Source organism: Cervus canadensis, chromosome 8 (assembly GCF_019320065.1).
Source record: "Cervus canadensis isolate Bull #8, Minnesota chromosome 8, ASM1932006v1, whole genome shotgun sequence".
NCBI classification, from domain to species: Eukaryota; Metazoa; Chordata; class Mammalia; order Artiodactyla; family Cervidae; genus Cervus; species Cervus canadensis.
The window spans coordinates 26889054-26906454 of record NC_057393.1 but is presented as its reverse complement, the minus strand read 5'-3'; the positions used below and the strand labels follow the sequence as shown (position 1 = coordinate 26906454).

Sequence of the window (17401 nt, the reverse complement as noted above, 5' to 3'; positions counted from 1 at the left end):
TCTTGTTATTACAGCCATGACTATCTTAAGATATGACAATTTGAACATCAAAATCGATAATTAAGATGTATTTAAACCACAAATATATTTAAACACAAAGTAAGACAAAAACACTGATTATGACTGGAGCATGCTAAAGAATCAACTCATTATTTTGAACCTGGTAAGTAAAGAGAAAGAATCAGCATTTATCCTCTCTTTCCTATATGAATGGTATTGCTAGCTAACCAAACAGAAGTTTCCCTTATAGAAGTATCTCAATAAACAGAGGAGGAATAACAACATCATTTTCCAAACCCTATTAAGTTAACGGACTTGACACTGACTACCAATACTTGTTAGCATTACAAACACACACACAAACACACACACACACAAACACACACACAAACAACCAGACATCATGTGCCTCCAGGTGGACAAAACACCCCCACCTATAAAGTATTCTTAGTTCCCTCAAGTCACACCTGTATGATCAACTCAGACTTAACTACCAGTTTATGAGCAAGACAGAAGAACTTGTTAAATTACAGAGATGCAACATCAAAACCCAATGTGTAGGAAACCATATAGCACAAATGACTCAGTTTTGTCAACAATGAACTGTAAGAAAAAAGAAACAGAAATGAACTGCGAGAAAAAAGAAACAGAAAACTTACAGATTTAAAGATCTATCAACCAATCACAATGTATGAACATTATTTGGATTTTGATTTAAAATAAAACACTCACTGCAACTAAGATAAAAATTTGTACACTGACTAGATACCTGGTAAGAAACATCTTTTTTTGTTCCCCACTTTCAATCTTCTGAAAAATCACAAACTTACAAAGAGGTTATAAGACTAGTAAAATGAAGATCCAGATAGACTTCACCTACTTTATGAACTAGAATATTAACATATTGCTATATTTGCTTTATCTCTTCCAACGTATATGTATGTGTGTGTACATACATGGACACTTACTATTTCTTAAGTTGCTGCTGCTTAGTCACTCAGTGTGTCTGACTCTTTACAATCACATGGACTGTAGCCCACCAGGCTCCTCTGTCCATGGGGATTCTCCAGGCACAAATACTGGAGCAGATTGCCATGCCCTCCTCCAGGGGATCTTCCCAACCCAGGGATCAAACCCAGGCCTCCCGCATCGCAGGTGGATTCTTTTCCTGTCTGAGCCACTAGGGAAGCCCATTTTTTAAGTTACCTGCAGACATTGAGCTATTTTACCCCTAAATATACCTGCAGTTATCTTCTCAGAATAAAGGGACTCTCCCTCATAACTATAATTTTTAGGAAATTTATAGACACATTCAGGAAATTTATAACAATACAATGCAATTATCTAAATGGGTCCAAATTCAAATTTTTCCAATGTCCTAATAATGTCCTTTGTATGTTGTTCTTATTTCAATCCAGAATCTAATGAAAGAATGCACACTGCATTTTGTTGTCATGCTTCTCTAATTTCCTTTAATCTAGAATAGGTCTGTCACTTTATTTTTATCTTTCACAACACTGACATTTTTGTAACTTGTTTTTTTTGGTATGATACATGGTCACTAAAAAAAAGGGACTCATCTTTTAAGAGTACTGAAATACTTTACAGAGGAAGTGGCAAAATGCCAGGGATTTGTTTCAGAAAAACATCAGAAAGAAGGGAAGCGTGGGGAGTCCCTGGTGGCCTAGTGGTTAGGATTTAGAGCTTTCATTGCCATAGCACGGGTTCAATCTCTGCTTCGGAAACTGAGATCCCATAAGCCCGTGGCAAAGTCCCCCCAAAAAGAAGGGAAGTGGAAAAGAAATTCAACTGGTCATTAGTTAACTGGTAAAACTGTGTGATGGATGCATGGAGGTTCTATTCTGTCTACTTTTCAGTATGTTCAAATATTTTCATAATTAAAAGTTAAAGAAAAGACGATTCCTGGGAAAAATTTTCTGACATGTATTACTGCTTGGTGAAATATTTTTAAAGTGAATGCAGCAAACAGACTTTATGATTATCATGCCATAAGTGTATGTGGTGAAAAGTTTAACTAAGCATTATCCTAGCCAGACATATTTATTTGAACTCCAAATAAGAAATAAAAGCAGCTTTTTAAGCAGTAGTTTATACTCAGCTATAATATAAAAAACTGTAACTAGAACTCCCCTATAAATGCAGAATTAAAAGAAAAACGATAAGATTGCCAAAGTGTTAGCTAAGAAAGTATTTTTTAAAAAGACTGTTTTAGCAAAGTAAAAACAGTCAAAAAATGCAAAAATAGGATCATTTGTTTCTAAAACAATACATTCATTACCTCATACAGACATACACCTGCAAATTAACACGGGAATCTTTAGTTAACACTGAAAACTTAATGCTTCAAAAGTTTAATAATAGTATAAATAAACTCCTATAAACTTAGCTTTATCAACTCAAAGTCAATCTTGTTTTAAATAAATCCCACCCTTTTCCTATCCCAACTGCCTCCTGGCCCCCATTCCCCAGGCTTGTTTTGAAACAAACCCCTTACATATCATTTCCTTTGTAAATACTTCAGCATGCATCTCTAAAAAATAAGAACTCTTTTTAAAAACATAATACTACCACCATACTTTAAAATTCCTTAATATCAGAAAATAGACAGTAAGTGTACAAATTTCACCAATTGTCTCAATTTTTTTTACCTAGTAGAAAATGATTTTATTTTTAGGGTTGTCATTACAGAGAGAATAAAAATTTTAATTTATGTATATATTATTTTTATCAGATATATTTTTGTTTTCTCAAAATGTATGCACTAAATTTATACAAACAATGCTTCTATTTGAAGTTTTCTTGGCCTTGGCTTGTTTTTTAACAGATTTACTGAGATATAATTCACTTATCATTAAATTCACCACATTTTAAAGTATACAATTCAATGGTTTTTAGTATATTTATGTAGTTGTGCATCTATCACCATTACCTAATTTCCGAACATCACCCAAAAAGAAATGCATACCAATTAGCAGTGACTCCCAACCTCTTCTCACCCCCAAGTGTCTGGCAACCACTAATCTACTCCATATCTCTATAATTTTGCCTATACTGGACATTTCATGTAAGTGGAATCAAAAAACACGTGGTTTTTTGTGCCTGGTTTCTTTCACTTAAATATCTTCAAGGTTCATCCATGTTGTAGCACCTATCACTACTTCATTCCTTTGTAAGGCCAAATACTGTTCCATTACATGGATATATCATATTTGGTTTATCCATTCATCAGTTGATGGATATTCATGTTACTTACCACTGGGGGCTACTGTCTCATAAATTTTTTAGTTTTCAAATCCTATCCAAATAAACACTATACACTGATGTCCCTTGAGTCTCTTCTAATCAATATATTCTATCTACATGTTCCCTCTTTATGTCTTTCCCTTTTATTTGTTGAAGAAACAGAACTGTTTGTCCTTGTCCTGCAGTCTTCCAGTATCTAGATTTGGCTTATTATATTCCTATAGAGTAATTAAATAAGTTCCTGTATCCCCTGGATTTCCTGTAAATTAGTAATCCAGGGATATGATCAGCTTCACGTTTGTTTCGGCAAGAACACTTCATAGGTGGCAGGCAATGTCATATTTCTTTGATGTGTGAGGCTCTGAATTACATACATATTCTAAGTGCACATGTGCTTTTGTGGAATAGGTTAATATTCCAACTTAATTTTTAGTTCTTTCTTCATGAGATTTTTATATTCTGTTGGCTCACCTGGCTATTACAGGTCACTACACAGATGTCTTCAGTGAACTCTAGGAGCCTATGACTATACTTGTCCCATATAGAAACTTTTATGCTACTTTCCCACCCACCATACTATGAAAGGACTTCCTAAAGTTTATCACTGTAAGTTTGGTATTTTACAACTTAGAAGAGGTTAAAAGTGACTAAACCTAACACTGCATCCCCTCCATCACAATGATCTCTGGGGAAAACCTATAATATACTTCGCCCAAAAAAGTACTCATCTATTCCTATGCATCAACTCACGTCCTTTAAGCCACTACAGTCACAAAACAAAACACTATGTCCAACCAGGTATAATTCACCCATATTTTCGTGCAGACTTTGACAAAGTCACTGAAAATCTAAGCAGATCAAAGTCAGTTATTCCTTTATATTTTTATAATCCCAAGTAACTCTAAGGCCCGATTTACCCCCTTTAAGAAAGTCTCCTTTTCCTGAGTGACTCATACTACAGGAGCTACAGTGTGCAATGGCACCTGTGATACCGAAGCCTTTTAAGACAACTCTGAACTGAAGAATGGAGAAGGTAATGGCACCCCACTCCAGTCCTCTTGCCTGGAAAATCCCATAGACGGAGGAGCCTGGTGGGGCTGCAGTTCATGGGGTTGCCAAGAGTCGGACACCACTGAACGACTTCACTTTCATTTTTCACTTTCATGCATTGGAGAAGGAAATGGCAAACCACTCCAGTATTCTTGCCTAGAGAATCCCAGGGATGGGGGAGCCTGGTGGGCTGCCATCTATGGGGTCGCACAGAGTTGGACACAACTGAAGTGACTTAGCAGTAGCAGAACTGAAGAATTCATTCTTACTGCTAAAGTTTCACTAAATGATTGAAATAAAAAGTTGAGGCAAGTTAATCTGAACCAAAGATGTTACATGAAAATGAAATTATAAGTTCATATTTAACTCTAAATGCCAACTATGCAAAAAATGCTTTGAAATATTTTTAAATCACCAAATCAGCACAGCATTTGGCTTCACTTTTAAAAATTACTCACTTATTTTTCCTTAGACCATTGTTGTGAAATAATAATAAACCCCTACTTAATAACTCTTTTCTCAAAAATCTATAAGAAAGCACTATTGAATATACTCCAAATTTCAACAAGTTTTATTTCTAAAACACTTTTTATTGTTATCAAAGACAGTCTCCACATGATTGTTAATCTTAAATTTGTGTCTTATAGGGCCCTCTTGTAAAGCAAATGAAAAATAAGAGTAAAATACCTTAAAATGTCCTGTGCCTTCATTAGCACTGAAAAATGAAAGCAAAATTAATCAATTTTTAAACTACATATTTAATTATATAACACAGAAAAATAACATAATATAAATATTTGAGAAACATCAATTTAATCTTAAAACACAGTCACCTAACCCTTTATGAAATGAACAGATACAATTAATTGTCATATCTGCCACCTAGTGGTAAGGTAAAGGCAGTTTTATACCATAGTTTATTTTGTTTTGTATATTTTCTTCCAGGAATCAAAAGCAGTCTTAATATTTAGATTTCCCCCACATATAGCATTCTAACATTTTCCAGTTTAAAGTAAAACGTCTTTTTCTTTATCATAATTAATGTGTTTTTTTTCTCGACAGTAATATTTACAAGATAGAGTCCTTACAAGAAAGCTGCTACATTTCCTCTTGTTTTACTTGTAGCATAATCACCTGGGCATGATTTACTCAATTTGTCTTTCCCCTACAAGAACAAAGACTTTTGATTAAATCAATTACTCATATCATGAAGAGGCAAGGAACAAACTTTTTTGAGCATCTACTATGCACCAGGAGTTATATTAAGTCTTCATATATTATGAATGTTTTTCATTCAGTCCTCACAGTAGCCCTGTAAATCAGGCACTAGAATCTCCAGTTTATAGATAAGGAAAACTAAGCTCAGAGATGATGAATAACTTACTTAGGGTTATAGAGCCAGGAAGTGATAAAGCTGGGTTTCAAACACAGGTGTACGTATCAAGGCCCACATTCCTTTTTTTTTTTTTTTTGCCACGCTGCCCAGGATCATAATTCCCTGAACAGAGATTAAACCTGGGCCATGGGTCATGGCAGTGAGAGTTGCAGAGTCCTAACCACTGGACCACCAGGGAATTCTTAAAGCCCACATGCTTTCTTTCCTATCATGTGAAGAATAGGCACGGTCACAATAGCATCATCTAGAGTATTCTTATAATACAAATATAAAGACATTAAAATATAATATACGTTTTAACTATTTATAAAGTATGTTATATTGACATAAATATAAAACATAATTTATGTATACATATTATATATAGACTTAAACCTAAGATTATAACATAATCTTAAGAGTTACAAAATATTCTCAGGAATTCCCTGGTGGTCCAGTGGTTAGGACTCTGTGCTTTCACTGCCAAGGGTGTGGGTTCAATCCCTGGTCGAAGAACTAAGATCCAGCAAGCCATGCAGCCGAAAGATAAATAAATAACATCAAATAAAGTAAAACATCCTCTTCTTCATCATAAGAATTATTTCTATAGAATCCATGATATGGGCATCTGGCTTCTGCTTAAATGTCTAAAGAAATAGCTTCCTATTGACAAGTCAGTTCATTCCATTTGTGGGCAACTTTAGAAAATGTCTGCACTGAATCAAATGTTTCTCCCTGTAACATACCTACTGGCCCTAGTCTCACCTTTTGGTGCTCCTGTGAATTAGATTCAGTTTTTCTGCCACCACACATGACATGGTTTTCACACCTTTTACTATTCTGATTACACCTCCATTTACCAACAGCTCTCTTAAATATAGTGCCCAGAGCTGAACATAAGACCCTAGTTGGCTAGCATAGCATACAGTGGAATAGCAACTCTCTGGTTTACTAAACACCACTGAGCTTAAGATTACATTAAATTTTTGCCGTATCTTCTCTCATACACTCTCATGTGAGTCCATTTTCTTTACCAGGCAGATGCTGTACATATTACAGCACCAGACTAACCTTTATTTCTGAATAAGCCTGCATTATATCAATATGCATATATTATAGTAATTTAGACATGTGAGGAATACCACATGTAGATTCTTATGACAATCCTGTGAGTTGGTATTATAATCTCCAATTTAGAAATATGGAAACCGGTGACCAGAGAAGTTAAGCTACATCCTAAGGGTTACATACCTTGAGTTATGCTTTGTCTGTATACATTATACTGCCTGTCTAAGATTATTTCTTTTTATAATTTTCTACCTTACACATAGAAACTGAAAAACAAAAAGAAGCACTGTACAAGACTACTTTAAGATCACAAAAGATGCATACCAAATTTGGAGGTGGAGTAGGGAATCTCACTTCATGCTCATTTCAGCGGTTGAAAAATCACTGTCCACAGGCTGAACCCAGCTAAGTATTTTTGCTCCTCCAGTTCAAGCAGGGTCATTAGCTGGATCAAATTTACCCTTGTACTTGCATTAGGTTAAAAATCTCACCTGCAATTTGTCCTACCATGAAAGAGCTTCCTATGGGTTACCCTCAGTAGCCTGATTTCAGGGGTAACACCAAGCTTTTCAATGTAATAAACATGGGGATTTAACTCTGAGGACTGGTGACTTCAAAAGGACTTCTTGCCACATTGGAAGCTTTCTTCCCCATAACCATTCGAAAACAGATAAAAGACTATTTTCTGATGTACACAGATTACCCATCATAATCAACAACATACAAGGGTCAGTTCTCTCGTTTTACAAACAGGGAAGCTGAAGAAACTAAAAACTACAAGTTACATGAGGGCAAGGGCCATGGCTGACTTATTTAAATACATTCCCAACAGTTAGCAGACTGCTGCGCTGGCACACAGCAGCACCTTAATAAGCATCTAATGCATTAACTGAAAGTGGTAAGTTCAATTTTACAAAGCTATATAACAAAGGAGTTAGGACTTAAATAGAGATCTTCTTATTCCAAGTGAGGGCTTCTTTTTTCCTACAGCAGGAAATGTGTTAAAAATGGAACAGCCCTGGTAAATGGTAATGACCACTTTGAGTACTGTGGTCAAGCATGTCATGATTAAGTACTAATTTGTGCTGCTGACAGAGGCAGAGATAATGTAGCACACTTGGAACATATCTGCCATCTTTACATTACTGCCACTTTTCCAAAAAGGTTTAAAAAAAGTTCCTATTGTGCATTAGTGGAAAAGGTTACATTTCCCCAAAATAATGTTTCAGAAATACAAATTCCTTTCAATTTTCAATTTTAATGAACTAAACTTATTAAAAATCAAGTTACACAGTAAAAAGTCAAATACAATGAAAAGTAAGACTTTTTCTGATCCTAGATTCATAAACTCCAGTGCCCTTTTATAGAACTAACTGCTATCAACATTTTCTTAAATGTCCTTTCAGAAATGGTCTATCCTTGTTGTGGGGGGGGGGGATATATACATATACACACACATATGTCCACCACCCCCTTTTAAGAGAAACATAAATGAGCACATGCTATATATTCTCTTCTACATCTTATTTTTTTCACTTAAGAAAGTGAATTTTGGCAATTGTTCCATACTAGCACATATGTTACTAGCACATGCTCATGTTCCACATACCATTAACTTACTAGTTCATTTTTTGGTCATTTAGGCTGAACACATTCTTTAATAACAGAAACTGCTGTTTTAAAGTTTGATATTATATGATTTCTTATTCTTCTAAAGAATCTGTATTTTATTTATCATAAAACACTACTAAGTGGGCTCAGTGGAGGCATAAGAAAGGTTTCTCACCTCTCAGGGATCCATAATATTTGAGAACACAGGATGAATACATAAAGAGATAAATACAACATAGTACAAGCTAGATACTAAATAAATAATACAGGCAGCCTAGAGTTATAAGGAGGAAGTGACTGAGAAGTCAAATAGTCATCAGGGACATAAAGTGGAAGATCTAGATTTTCCAAGAAAGGCATTTTAGTTTATCCTGCAAACCATGTAATTATTTCAAAAACTACAGTTTGATACAGGCCAACTCTGTGATGACAGTTGGTCTAACAATGCTGCAATATAATGGAGTACACTATATGTTACAGCATTGGAAAGAAGCAACTTATATGAATTAGGGAGATATCCAATATTTGGAAAATAATTTGGCAAAACCAAGTAAAGTTGAAGTTGAACATATCCTAAGACTCAAGAAACCTACACTCTTAGAGAACTATCTCACAAAGACAAAAGGAGATCTGTAAAAAAATGTTTAAAGCAACACTGTGTACTATAGCAAAAAAAATTGGAAACGACCTAAGTGCTCCAAAGTACAAGCAAAGATAAATTATGGTATGTTTATTTTAAGGGAACACCCAGTGAAAATGAGTGAACTAGTTATATATTTTAACATGGATGAATCATACAGTGCTAAGTGAAAAAAGTTGGAAAACATAGTATGACACCAGTTAAGGTTTTTAAATGGACAAAAACAATTCTACATATTGTTTAGTAATACATACACACGTGGTAAACACATAAAAAAATGCATGGGAATGACAATCATTACTTTTAGGAGAGTAATTATTAACCTCTAAGGGAAGCACGGAATGAATAGGGAGGGGTAGCCAAGTGCCTTCTACCATAATAGCAAGGCTGACTTTGAAAGCCAGATGATAGAGATATAAGTAGTTATTGTGATACTCTCTAGTACCTTAGCTCAGGATGATTTTCTAACTGTTGGGACTTTAAAATTTCTTTATTTTAAAGTTCAGAGGTAGGGGTTTAGGGTACTCACCCAATAAACTCTAGTAATAAAGACATGTCAAGTTCAGGTGGAATACGAAACACTGATTCTAAGGCTTTCTTAGTTCTTCCTTTGCTTGAAGGGACTGGCTGTGGAACAGCTATTTGATAGCCAAACAAAAAAGTTGAGTTAGAATAAACACTTCATAAATTGAGATCTCTGAAAAATAATTGCACAGATTTAACTATGTTGACTATTTAAAAATCATAAAGCACTCACTCTCCTTTTTTAAAATAACATTAGCTAATCTGTCAAAGCCAGTGAAATTAGAGACAAGCCTGGGGAGCGCTCCACAGTGGAAGGCAAACATATGTGGCTAGTTTATCAGGGCCACAGAGAAAGCTCAGCATAAAAGCAACAATAGCTGTGAGTAATCCTTAATAAGCACTACAAATGCCAGGGCTCATGCTCAGCACTTTTTATATGCACTATCATATTTAACCCTGATTATAATTCCATGGCATAGGTACTACTGCTTTTCTTTTTAATTGAAGTACTTGTTATGTACTTTAACTGTAAAGAAAATGAGATTCAACTTAATGAGATTAGGCAATTTGCCTGTAGTCACCCACATAGTAAGTGGAAGAATGAGGATTTAAACTCAAATCTAACTTCCATACTGTGACATTACCATCACCATAAAAACTAGCATTTGAGCAGTTACTATGTTCCAGGCACTGTTTTAAGTGCTTTGCATTACTCAGTGAGTCCTTACAACAACTTTATAAAGTGCTACAATTATCCCTGCTTTATAGAAGAAAAAACTGAAACAATGAGGTCATCTGCACAAGTTATACACCTAATAAGGTGGCAGAGCCAGGATCACAATCCAGCTTCAGAGCCTCTACTCATTAAGCCTTACAAATTGGATTACAGTAAGTCACTGCATTCAAAATCTTTCTCTCTCTTTGATCAAAAAATAACCAGCTATCACCAAAAAAGAACCTCAAAGGGAGTGAATTTTATTAAGTTAGTATTCTTTAATCTATAAATTCATTATGATATACACCCAAACTTACCAGGTTTAGGTACTTCTAGACCTCTTTCTTTATAGAAATCATGCATTTGCTTTTTTTCTCCTAAAAAATGATAAAACACAGACTAAATTACACTTAAAATGTAACTAGTAGAGTCAGAAGATATATTGGGACTTACAACTAGGTAATAAAATAAACTTACTTTCCTCTAGATTGATCACTAATTTGTACACTATGTCTTGTAACTGTCGGTCCAACCTAATAAAAGGAAAGGATGGAGAATACCTCAGAATTCAGAAAAGACGCATTTGGTACAGAGTGAATGACGCTGTTTGTAAGTTAACTGTTTTCTCTTAGGAGTGAATAGCTCCTTTCTCAGAGGTGAGTTACTTTTAGGTAGCACTAATGGTTCTCTTCTAAGAGAACTTCAAGTAATTACATGTAGTCATACTTACAAGTAATTATAGACTCTTGAACAGTTTGCTAAATTGTTCCATGTGAACTGGTCTTATTTCCTAAATAGGAATGTGAGTTTGAGGGCAGAGAAAGTACTTAAAAATTCTGTGTATCATCTGCAAAATACTCTTCTATGAAGTAGTAAAAACATAATAGCATTTGCTAAACAAATGAAAGCAGTCCACTTTCAGTGTTTTTCTTCCCTTAGCAAACTGAGCATGAACTGAAAATTTGATTAATAAGCCACAATGACCTATGACAGATAGGTTTTTCTAAAGAGGCCAGTTATTTGTTATTACCTTTAAAAACAGAATTCTAGATACACAGAAAATGACAAGCCTAAACTAGCTTCATCAACTTTAGTGATGGAATTAAAATTCTCAAGAAAAGAGGTCTGTACCTTTTTCTTTTCTTTTAAGGTTTACAGCAGATGTCACAGTGCCTGGTACACAGTAAGTGCTCTATATGTATTTCTTTAAAGAATATGCATTTCCCTTTCTCCTCATTTTGAGATACAAATTTACTACCAACTACACAATTTCAATGTTTCAGAAAAAGTATACTTAAAATATAAATGTTACTTATTTTTCTTACCTTATGTTGTAAAGAGGTTGTGTCTGATGTACTACTATGTTGCATTTTGGACATCTGTTGCTATAGTAAAAGTGTCTGACAATGCAGCTTTTACAAACTGTTGGGGAAAAAATGTTGGAATTAGAATGTTTTCAAGACATTTCAAAAACTTAATATATTATTTGGAAATGTAATGAACTATACACTTACATGTATGAAGACATTCTGTAATGGTAGTTGCATCTATTAAATAACCTTTGCAAATGGAACACAAGATGTAGGGAGTCAGCTCAGAGAGATTGATCAGGCGCTGCAAATGCAATGGAAACAGGTTACAAGTCCTTGCCAAAAAAAAAAAAAAAAAAGTCCTCGCCAAGTCATAATTCCTAAATTTTTTTATTAACAATGTGTAGTCTACTTTGCAACATGGAAACAAGTTGTAACACCTCAGACCCTTCAAATACTCTCAAAGTTACAATAATACAATATGAACCAATGTTTCAAAAAGATCTCATTCTTTTTGGAGCTACTGTATATTGCCAGATGAAGGGCATCTTACTTTATGAATTATCACAAAATGGACAAACTTTCCAGATACTGGTGTTTAATACACAAATTCTGACTGGCTCGGTATACTGTCTGAATCAATGAAGTACGCGCTGCCCCAATTTAAAAAAAAATCTTCCCAATTAGAGATTGATTAGGTCGGGAAGGGTTTCCCCCACACTCTCAACATCCTGTAGAACTGGACTGTACTCCCAGCCACTGTAAGCTTCTAGAAGGCAGGAGAACAGTACCGTTGGCGCCTACATTCCTGGCACGCAGTAGCTTCAATAATGAGTGAGTCGGACAGAGGGAGCTTAAGTGACTGCCGGAATCTTACAAAATGAGTTGGCAGGGACAGAAGGCCAGTCCGCGCCACAAGCAAGCGGCGCAAGGAGAGGTGAGGGTGGACTCCAATGCCAAAGGATGCAGCGGCGAGCGGGGACATCCGGCCCGGCCCTAACGGAGGAGGGCCAGCGTGGTCAAACAAGGGCTATCAATACCTCCTCCTCGTCCTCGGAGTCCGGCCGGCCCCCCTCCAGCCTCAGCGAGAAGTGGCTCATCTCTTCCTCCTCTTCCTCCTCTTCTTCTTCCTCCAGGTCCTCATCTTCTTCCAACTCCTCGTCCTCGTCCTCGAAGGGGCCCCTCAAGCGGCCCAGGCTGCGCTCCGGCTCCAGCTCAGGGGGCCTGGAGCCCGAGCAGCCGGGATCCCCCGCCTCGGGTAGGGGCGGCGGGCCCTCCTCACCCGCTGCGGGCGCCGGAGTGAGGGCAGGCGGGGAGACGGGAGGCGGGGGCGGCATGGCTGCGGCTTCCTCGGCCTTGGCAGCGCCCGCGCTGCCTGCGGTTACCGCCGGGACCCCCTCCATGCCGTAGGTAGAGAACAGACAAGGCGAGACCAGGTGGCTGGATAGCGCGGGAGTTCCGTCCGCCTGCCTGAGCTGCCAACGCGCAGGCGCTAGAGGCCTGCAGGGCCCGCTGGGAAATGTGGTTCACCGCCCCTCACCTAAGCCGGGCCGTAGGCGGAGCCACTCAGGTATATGGGGCGGGGCTTGCAGGTCACAACTTAGAATAACCTCACCCATTTTCTACTTCGAAAGACTGATGCACTCCACACTGCTTACTAAAAACGACGTAATTAGTTCCTTGTAGACAACAATATTCTGTTTGCATTGACAGATGCGCGGAGCCCTGAAATAGCTGCTATAACGATGTTGCATTATGAATAATAATGATTTCAACTTGAGTACCAGTGATGTTGTTCTATGCAAGAATATTTCTATTAGGAAGTATGAAATTTCTACTTGGAAATATGTAAGTTTATTTGGAGGAATTAATGCTTGTATTGCCACACGGTGGAAATTTAATCATAATCCAAAGGCCATTTGTGATTTCCCATCACATAAAGGAATGTCCATTCTATTTAATTCAGCAAATATTTATTGAGGGCCTGCTGAAGCAGGAACTGAGACCTACCAATGCATCCCAACCCCCCAATCTTATTAGAAGAGAGATTTGGAGCTGGTGTACTTTATTCTTGGTAAGATATTGGCAACTAATGTCGTGAAGTTTGGAAGCCAGATTCAGAGAGGAGTCAAATGTCCCTTAACGAAATAATGCTATGGGAAATGACATCTGTGAGAGAATGTGTTGTCACCGAGTAAAATTAATGCTGTCTTGGGAGTGGTGTACATACTTCTCAGGGAACTGGTGAAGATATCAAGTTCCTATGCTCATTTGGGTAAAACTGAGCTGGATTTGATGCTGAAACCAAAAAACTTAGATTGGAACTCAAACCCCTATGTTAGAACTTCAAATGCTGCCAAAACTCAGATTGAGACTTGAATCCGTGGTGTTTTAACTGAGATCACACATCTGGTCTCAGGATTTAGTGAAGCTCAGTTTCTTCTTTTTTAAAAAATGTATTCATTTATTTTTGGCTGTGCTGGGTTTTTGTTGCTACACTGACTTGTCTCTAGGTGTGGCTGGCAGGTCTACTCTTTAGTTAAGGGATGCAGGCTTCTCATTGCAGTAGCTTCTCTTGTTGCAGAGCGTGGGCTCTAGGGTGAGGGTTTCAATAGTTGTGGCACATGGGCTCAGTAATTGTGGTGCACAGGCTTGGTTGCTCCATGGTGTGTGGGATCTTCCTGGACCAGGGATTGAATCTGTGTATCCTGCATTGGCAGGTGAATTCTTTACCACTGAGCCACAAAGGAAGCCCTGAAGCTCAGGCTCTTTATGTCTCAATGCAGAAAGAAGTAAGTGAAAGACAAAGTGATAGATAAGAGGTGAATTTATTTAGAGAGAAACACACTCTATTACTGGAGAAGGCAATGGCAACCCACTCCAGTACTCTTGCCTGGAAAATCCCATGGATGGAGGAGCCTGGTAGGCTGCAGTCCATGGGGTCGCTAAGAGTTAGACACGACTGAGTGACTTCACTTTCACTTTTCACTTTCAGGCACTGGAGAAGGAAATGGCAACCCACTCCAGGGTTCTTGCCTGGAGAATCCCAGGGACGGGGGAGCCTGGTGGGCTGCCATCTATGGGGTCGCACAGAGTCAGACATGACTGAAGCGACTTAGCAGCAGCAGCAGCAGCACACTCTATAACGAGACTGTGGGCCATCTCAGAAGGCAAAATAGGGGGTGGTTGTTTTTATGGACTGAGTAACTTCATAGGCTAATGAATAGGAGGATTATTCCAACTGTCAATATTTTGGAGAAGGGGTAGAGATTTCCAGGAATTGGGCCACCACCCAGTTACGGTCAACCTCGAAACAGACATAGTATATGTGGGTGTGTCATTTAACATGCTAATGTATTGCAATGAGTGTGTGATGAGGTTCAAGGCTTACTGGAAGTCTAATCTACTCTCTTGGACCTAGTTGGTTCTAACCACTTTCGTTATATCTTCAAGGGCTGTGTCATTCCTTTAGAGGTTGTGCCTTGCCCCGATCCGTCCTGTTTCAGTCCGCATCTATGGCTCCTGAACTCGGCCTCACCTCTCTCTTTGAAGTCCCCAAAGTCTGATCAAGCCTGAGATATGGAAGTTTGCAAGATCCAAGAAGACATGGAAGGAAGGAAGAAAATGTCTCCTCCTATAAGGAGTGTAGAGTCTCAAGGGAGTAGGATAGGAACTGGACTATAACACTGAAAGAGGATGGTTGAAGAAACTGAAAGAGGCAGACCTAGATATCCAAGGCGCTCTCCTTAAAAGGCCTAAAACTGCAAAAGCCTCCACATAATTACGTTAAAAGCCATAGTTTCTAACCTTGATTGACATTGTAAAAGCTACCTGACAAAAGAATTGCTTGTACTGTGCATTTCAATAATTTTAAATTAGTATTATATAAAAATATGAATAACAACATTAATAAAGTTTTACTTTATGTAAAAAATATGAAATATTGAAAACCTTAAAATTTTTAAAAATACAATCAAGAGTTGCAGTATTTTCAAAGCTGATAAGCTGAGTAAATTATGAACTTGCATTACTGCCACAAGGGCGTGTCAGTATAGTTGGTAAACTAAAGTATCTGCAGCCTTTGTCAGTCCTTTGGTATGATAGCTAGTTTTTTTAATTTAAATCACTTATTTATTTGTTGGCCACACCATGCAGCATGTGGGATCTTATTCCCGAACCAGGGGTTGAAGCAGTGTCCCTTGCAGTGGAGTGGCAGAGTCTTAATCACTGGACCATCATGGAAGTCCCATGATGGCTCATTTTATGTGACAACTTGGCTAGGCTATAGTATAGTTATTCAAAAGCTTATGTAGGTGTTACTGTGAAAGTATTTTGTACATGTGATTAACATTGTAATCAGTAACTAAGTAAAAGATACTATCCTTCATAATTTGAATGGCCCGCATCCAGTAAGTTAAAGAGCCTTAGAAGCAAAACTAAGATTTCTCTGAGGAAGAGATTCTTTCTATAGACTGCATTATCAGCCCATGCACAGGAGTTTCCATTCTGTTGGCCTGCCCCACAAATTTCAGACCCTGCTTAGCAAGCACTCACCATCATATAAGGGAATTCCTTGTAATAATAAATCTCATATATATATATATATATATTTATCTCCTACTGATTATATCTCTTTGGTAGAACCCTGACTTATACATATGGCTCAATGGCTCAATTATGTGATATTTGTAATATGCAGGCCTTACACAATGTATCTGTTTTGTCAAATGAGAATTTCTTGTACTCCATTGTGATCATGTGTGTTACCTCATCGAAGTTATATTTGGAGCACTTATCTGGGATCTTTACATTTTGATAAGGTGCCACAACTGAGTCATGCCCTAGATTGAGCCAGAACTTCACTCTCACCCTGGATGCTATCTTGTTAGAATGGTATAAATATAAAACAGCAAAAATGGATCTTGCACAACCAGTAATTCTAGTCCATATATCATGATTAGTTGTAGAAAATATAAAATATCAATATTAGAAGGTGTTTTTGTTTGTTTGTTTTGTCGGGGGAGAGAGGTCTGCTTTGATATTTCAAACAGCCATATCTAGGGGCTTCCTGGTGGCTCCGTGGTTAAGAATCCACCTGCCAATGCAGGAGACATGGATTCAGTCCCTAATTCGGGAAGATCCCACATGCCATAGACCAACTAAGGCCATGCATCACAACTATTGAGCCTGTACTCTAGAGTTTGGGAGCCACAACTACTGAGTCCATATGCCGCAACTATGAGCCACAACTAGTGAAGCCCGTGCACTCTAGAGCCTGTGCTCCACAATAAGAGAAGCCACTGCAAGGAGAAGCTCTCACATCACAACTAGAAAGGAGCCCTTGCGCTCCACAGCTAGAGAAAAGCCCGCACAGCAACAAAGACCCAGCACAGCCAAAAACAAATAAATAAAAGCAAAGACATACCTAAAAATCATTGGGAATTCCCTAGTGGTCCAGTTGTTAGGATTCCCGGCCTTTACTGCTGAGGGCCAGGGTTCAATCCCTGGTTGAGAAACTAAGATCCTGCAAACGACTTGGCGTGGCCAAAAAATAAAAATTGACATTAGTTCATGCACTAATTCACTATGTCCTTTACAAGATAGCAGAGTCTGGTGGTCTGTAAAGAATAGTGGGTCCCTGGGAACCAATTTTTTTTCTTGTGAATTTGTTTTTATTGGGATAAGAAGGGTGGATTGGGAAATATCTCCATGGGCTAAGGCCCATCTGGGAAATGTCCATTCTAATCTTCCTGGTACAGCCTTTGGAACTCTCTCTCTGTTGGAGCTGCTGTTCTTGCTGCCAGATGCTTTCAGGTCCACTCCTTCTGAGCACCAAAATTTTA

The 17401-nt window shown here is 37.8% G+C and overlaps 1 protein-coding gene and 1 long non-coding RNA gene across 2 annotated transcripts in view; one reads left to right on the top strand and one right to left on the bottom strand.

Annotated features, from left to right (window-relative positions):
* PCGF6 (polycomb group ring finger 6) overlaps positions 1–13053 on the bottom strand; it is a 28082-nt gene extending 15029 nt beyond the window's left edge. The window contains exons 1-7 of the mRNA XM_043475551.1: positions 12599–13053; positions 11763–11862; positions 11574–11670; positions 10726–10781; positions 10566–10625; positions 9538–9646; positions 5002–5029 (exon numbers count right to left, since the gene is read on the bottom strand). Coding sequence (XP_043331486.1) covers positions 5002–5029; positions 9538–9646; positions 10566–10625; positions 10726–10781; positions 11574–11670; positions 11763–11862; positions 12599–12961 — 813 coding nt within the window. The 5' untranslated portion in view covers positions 12962–13053. The remainder of the gene's footprint in view (positions 1–5001; positions 5030–9537; positions 9647–10565; positions 10626–10725; positions 10782–11573; positions 11671–11762; positions 11863–12598) is intronic.
* LOC122445965 lies at positions 13028–15424 on the top strand. Its single transcript, XR_006270744.1, has 3 exons — positions 13028–13128; positions 13272–13406; positions 15012–15424. It is a non-coding gene; the product is annotated as an uncharacterized LOC122445965 (long non-coding RNA).
* The last annotated feature ends 1977 nt before the right edge of the window (positions 15425–17401 follow it).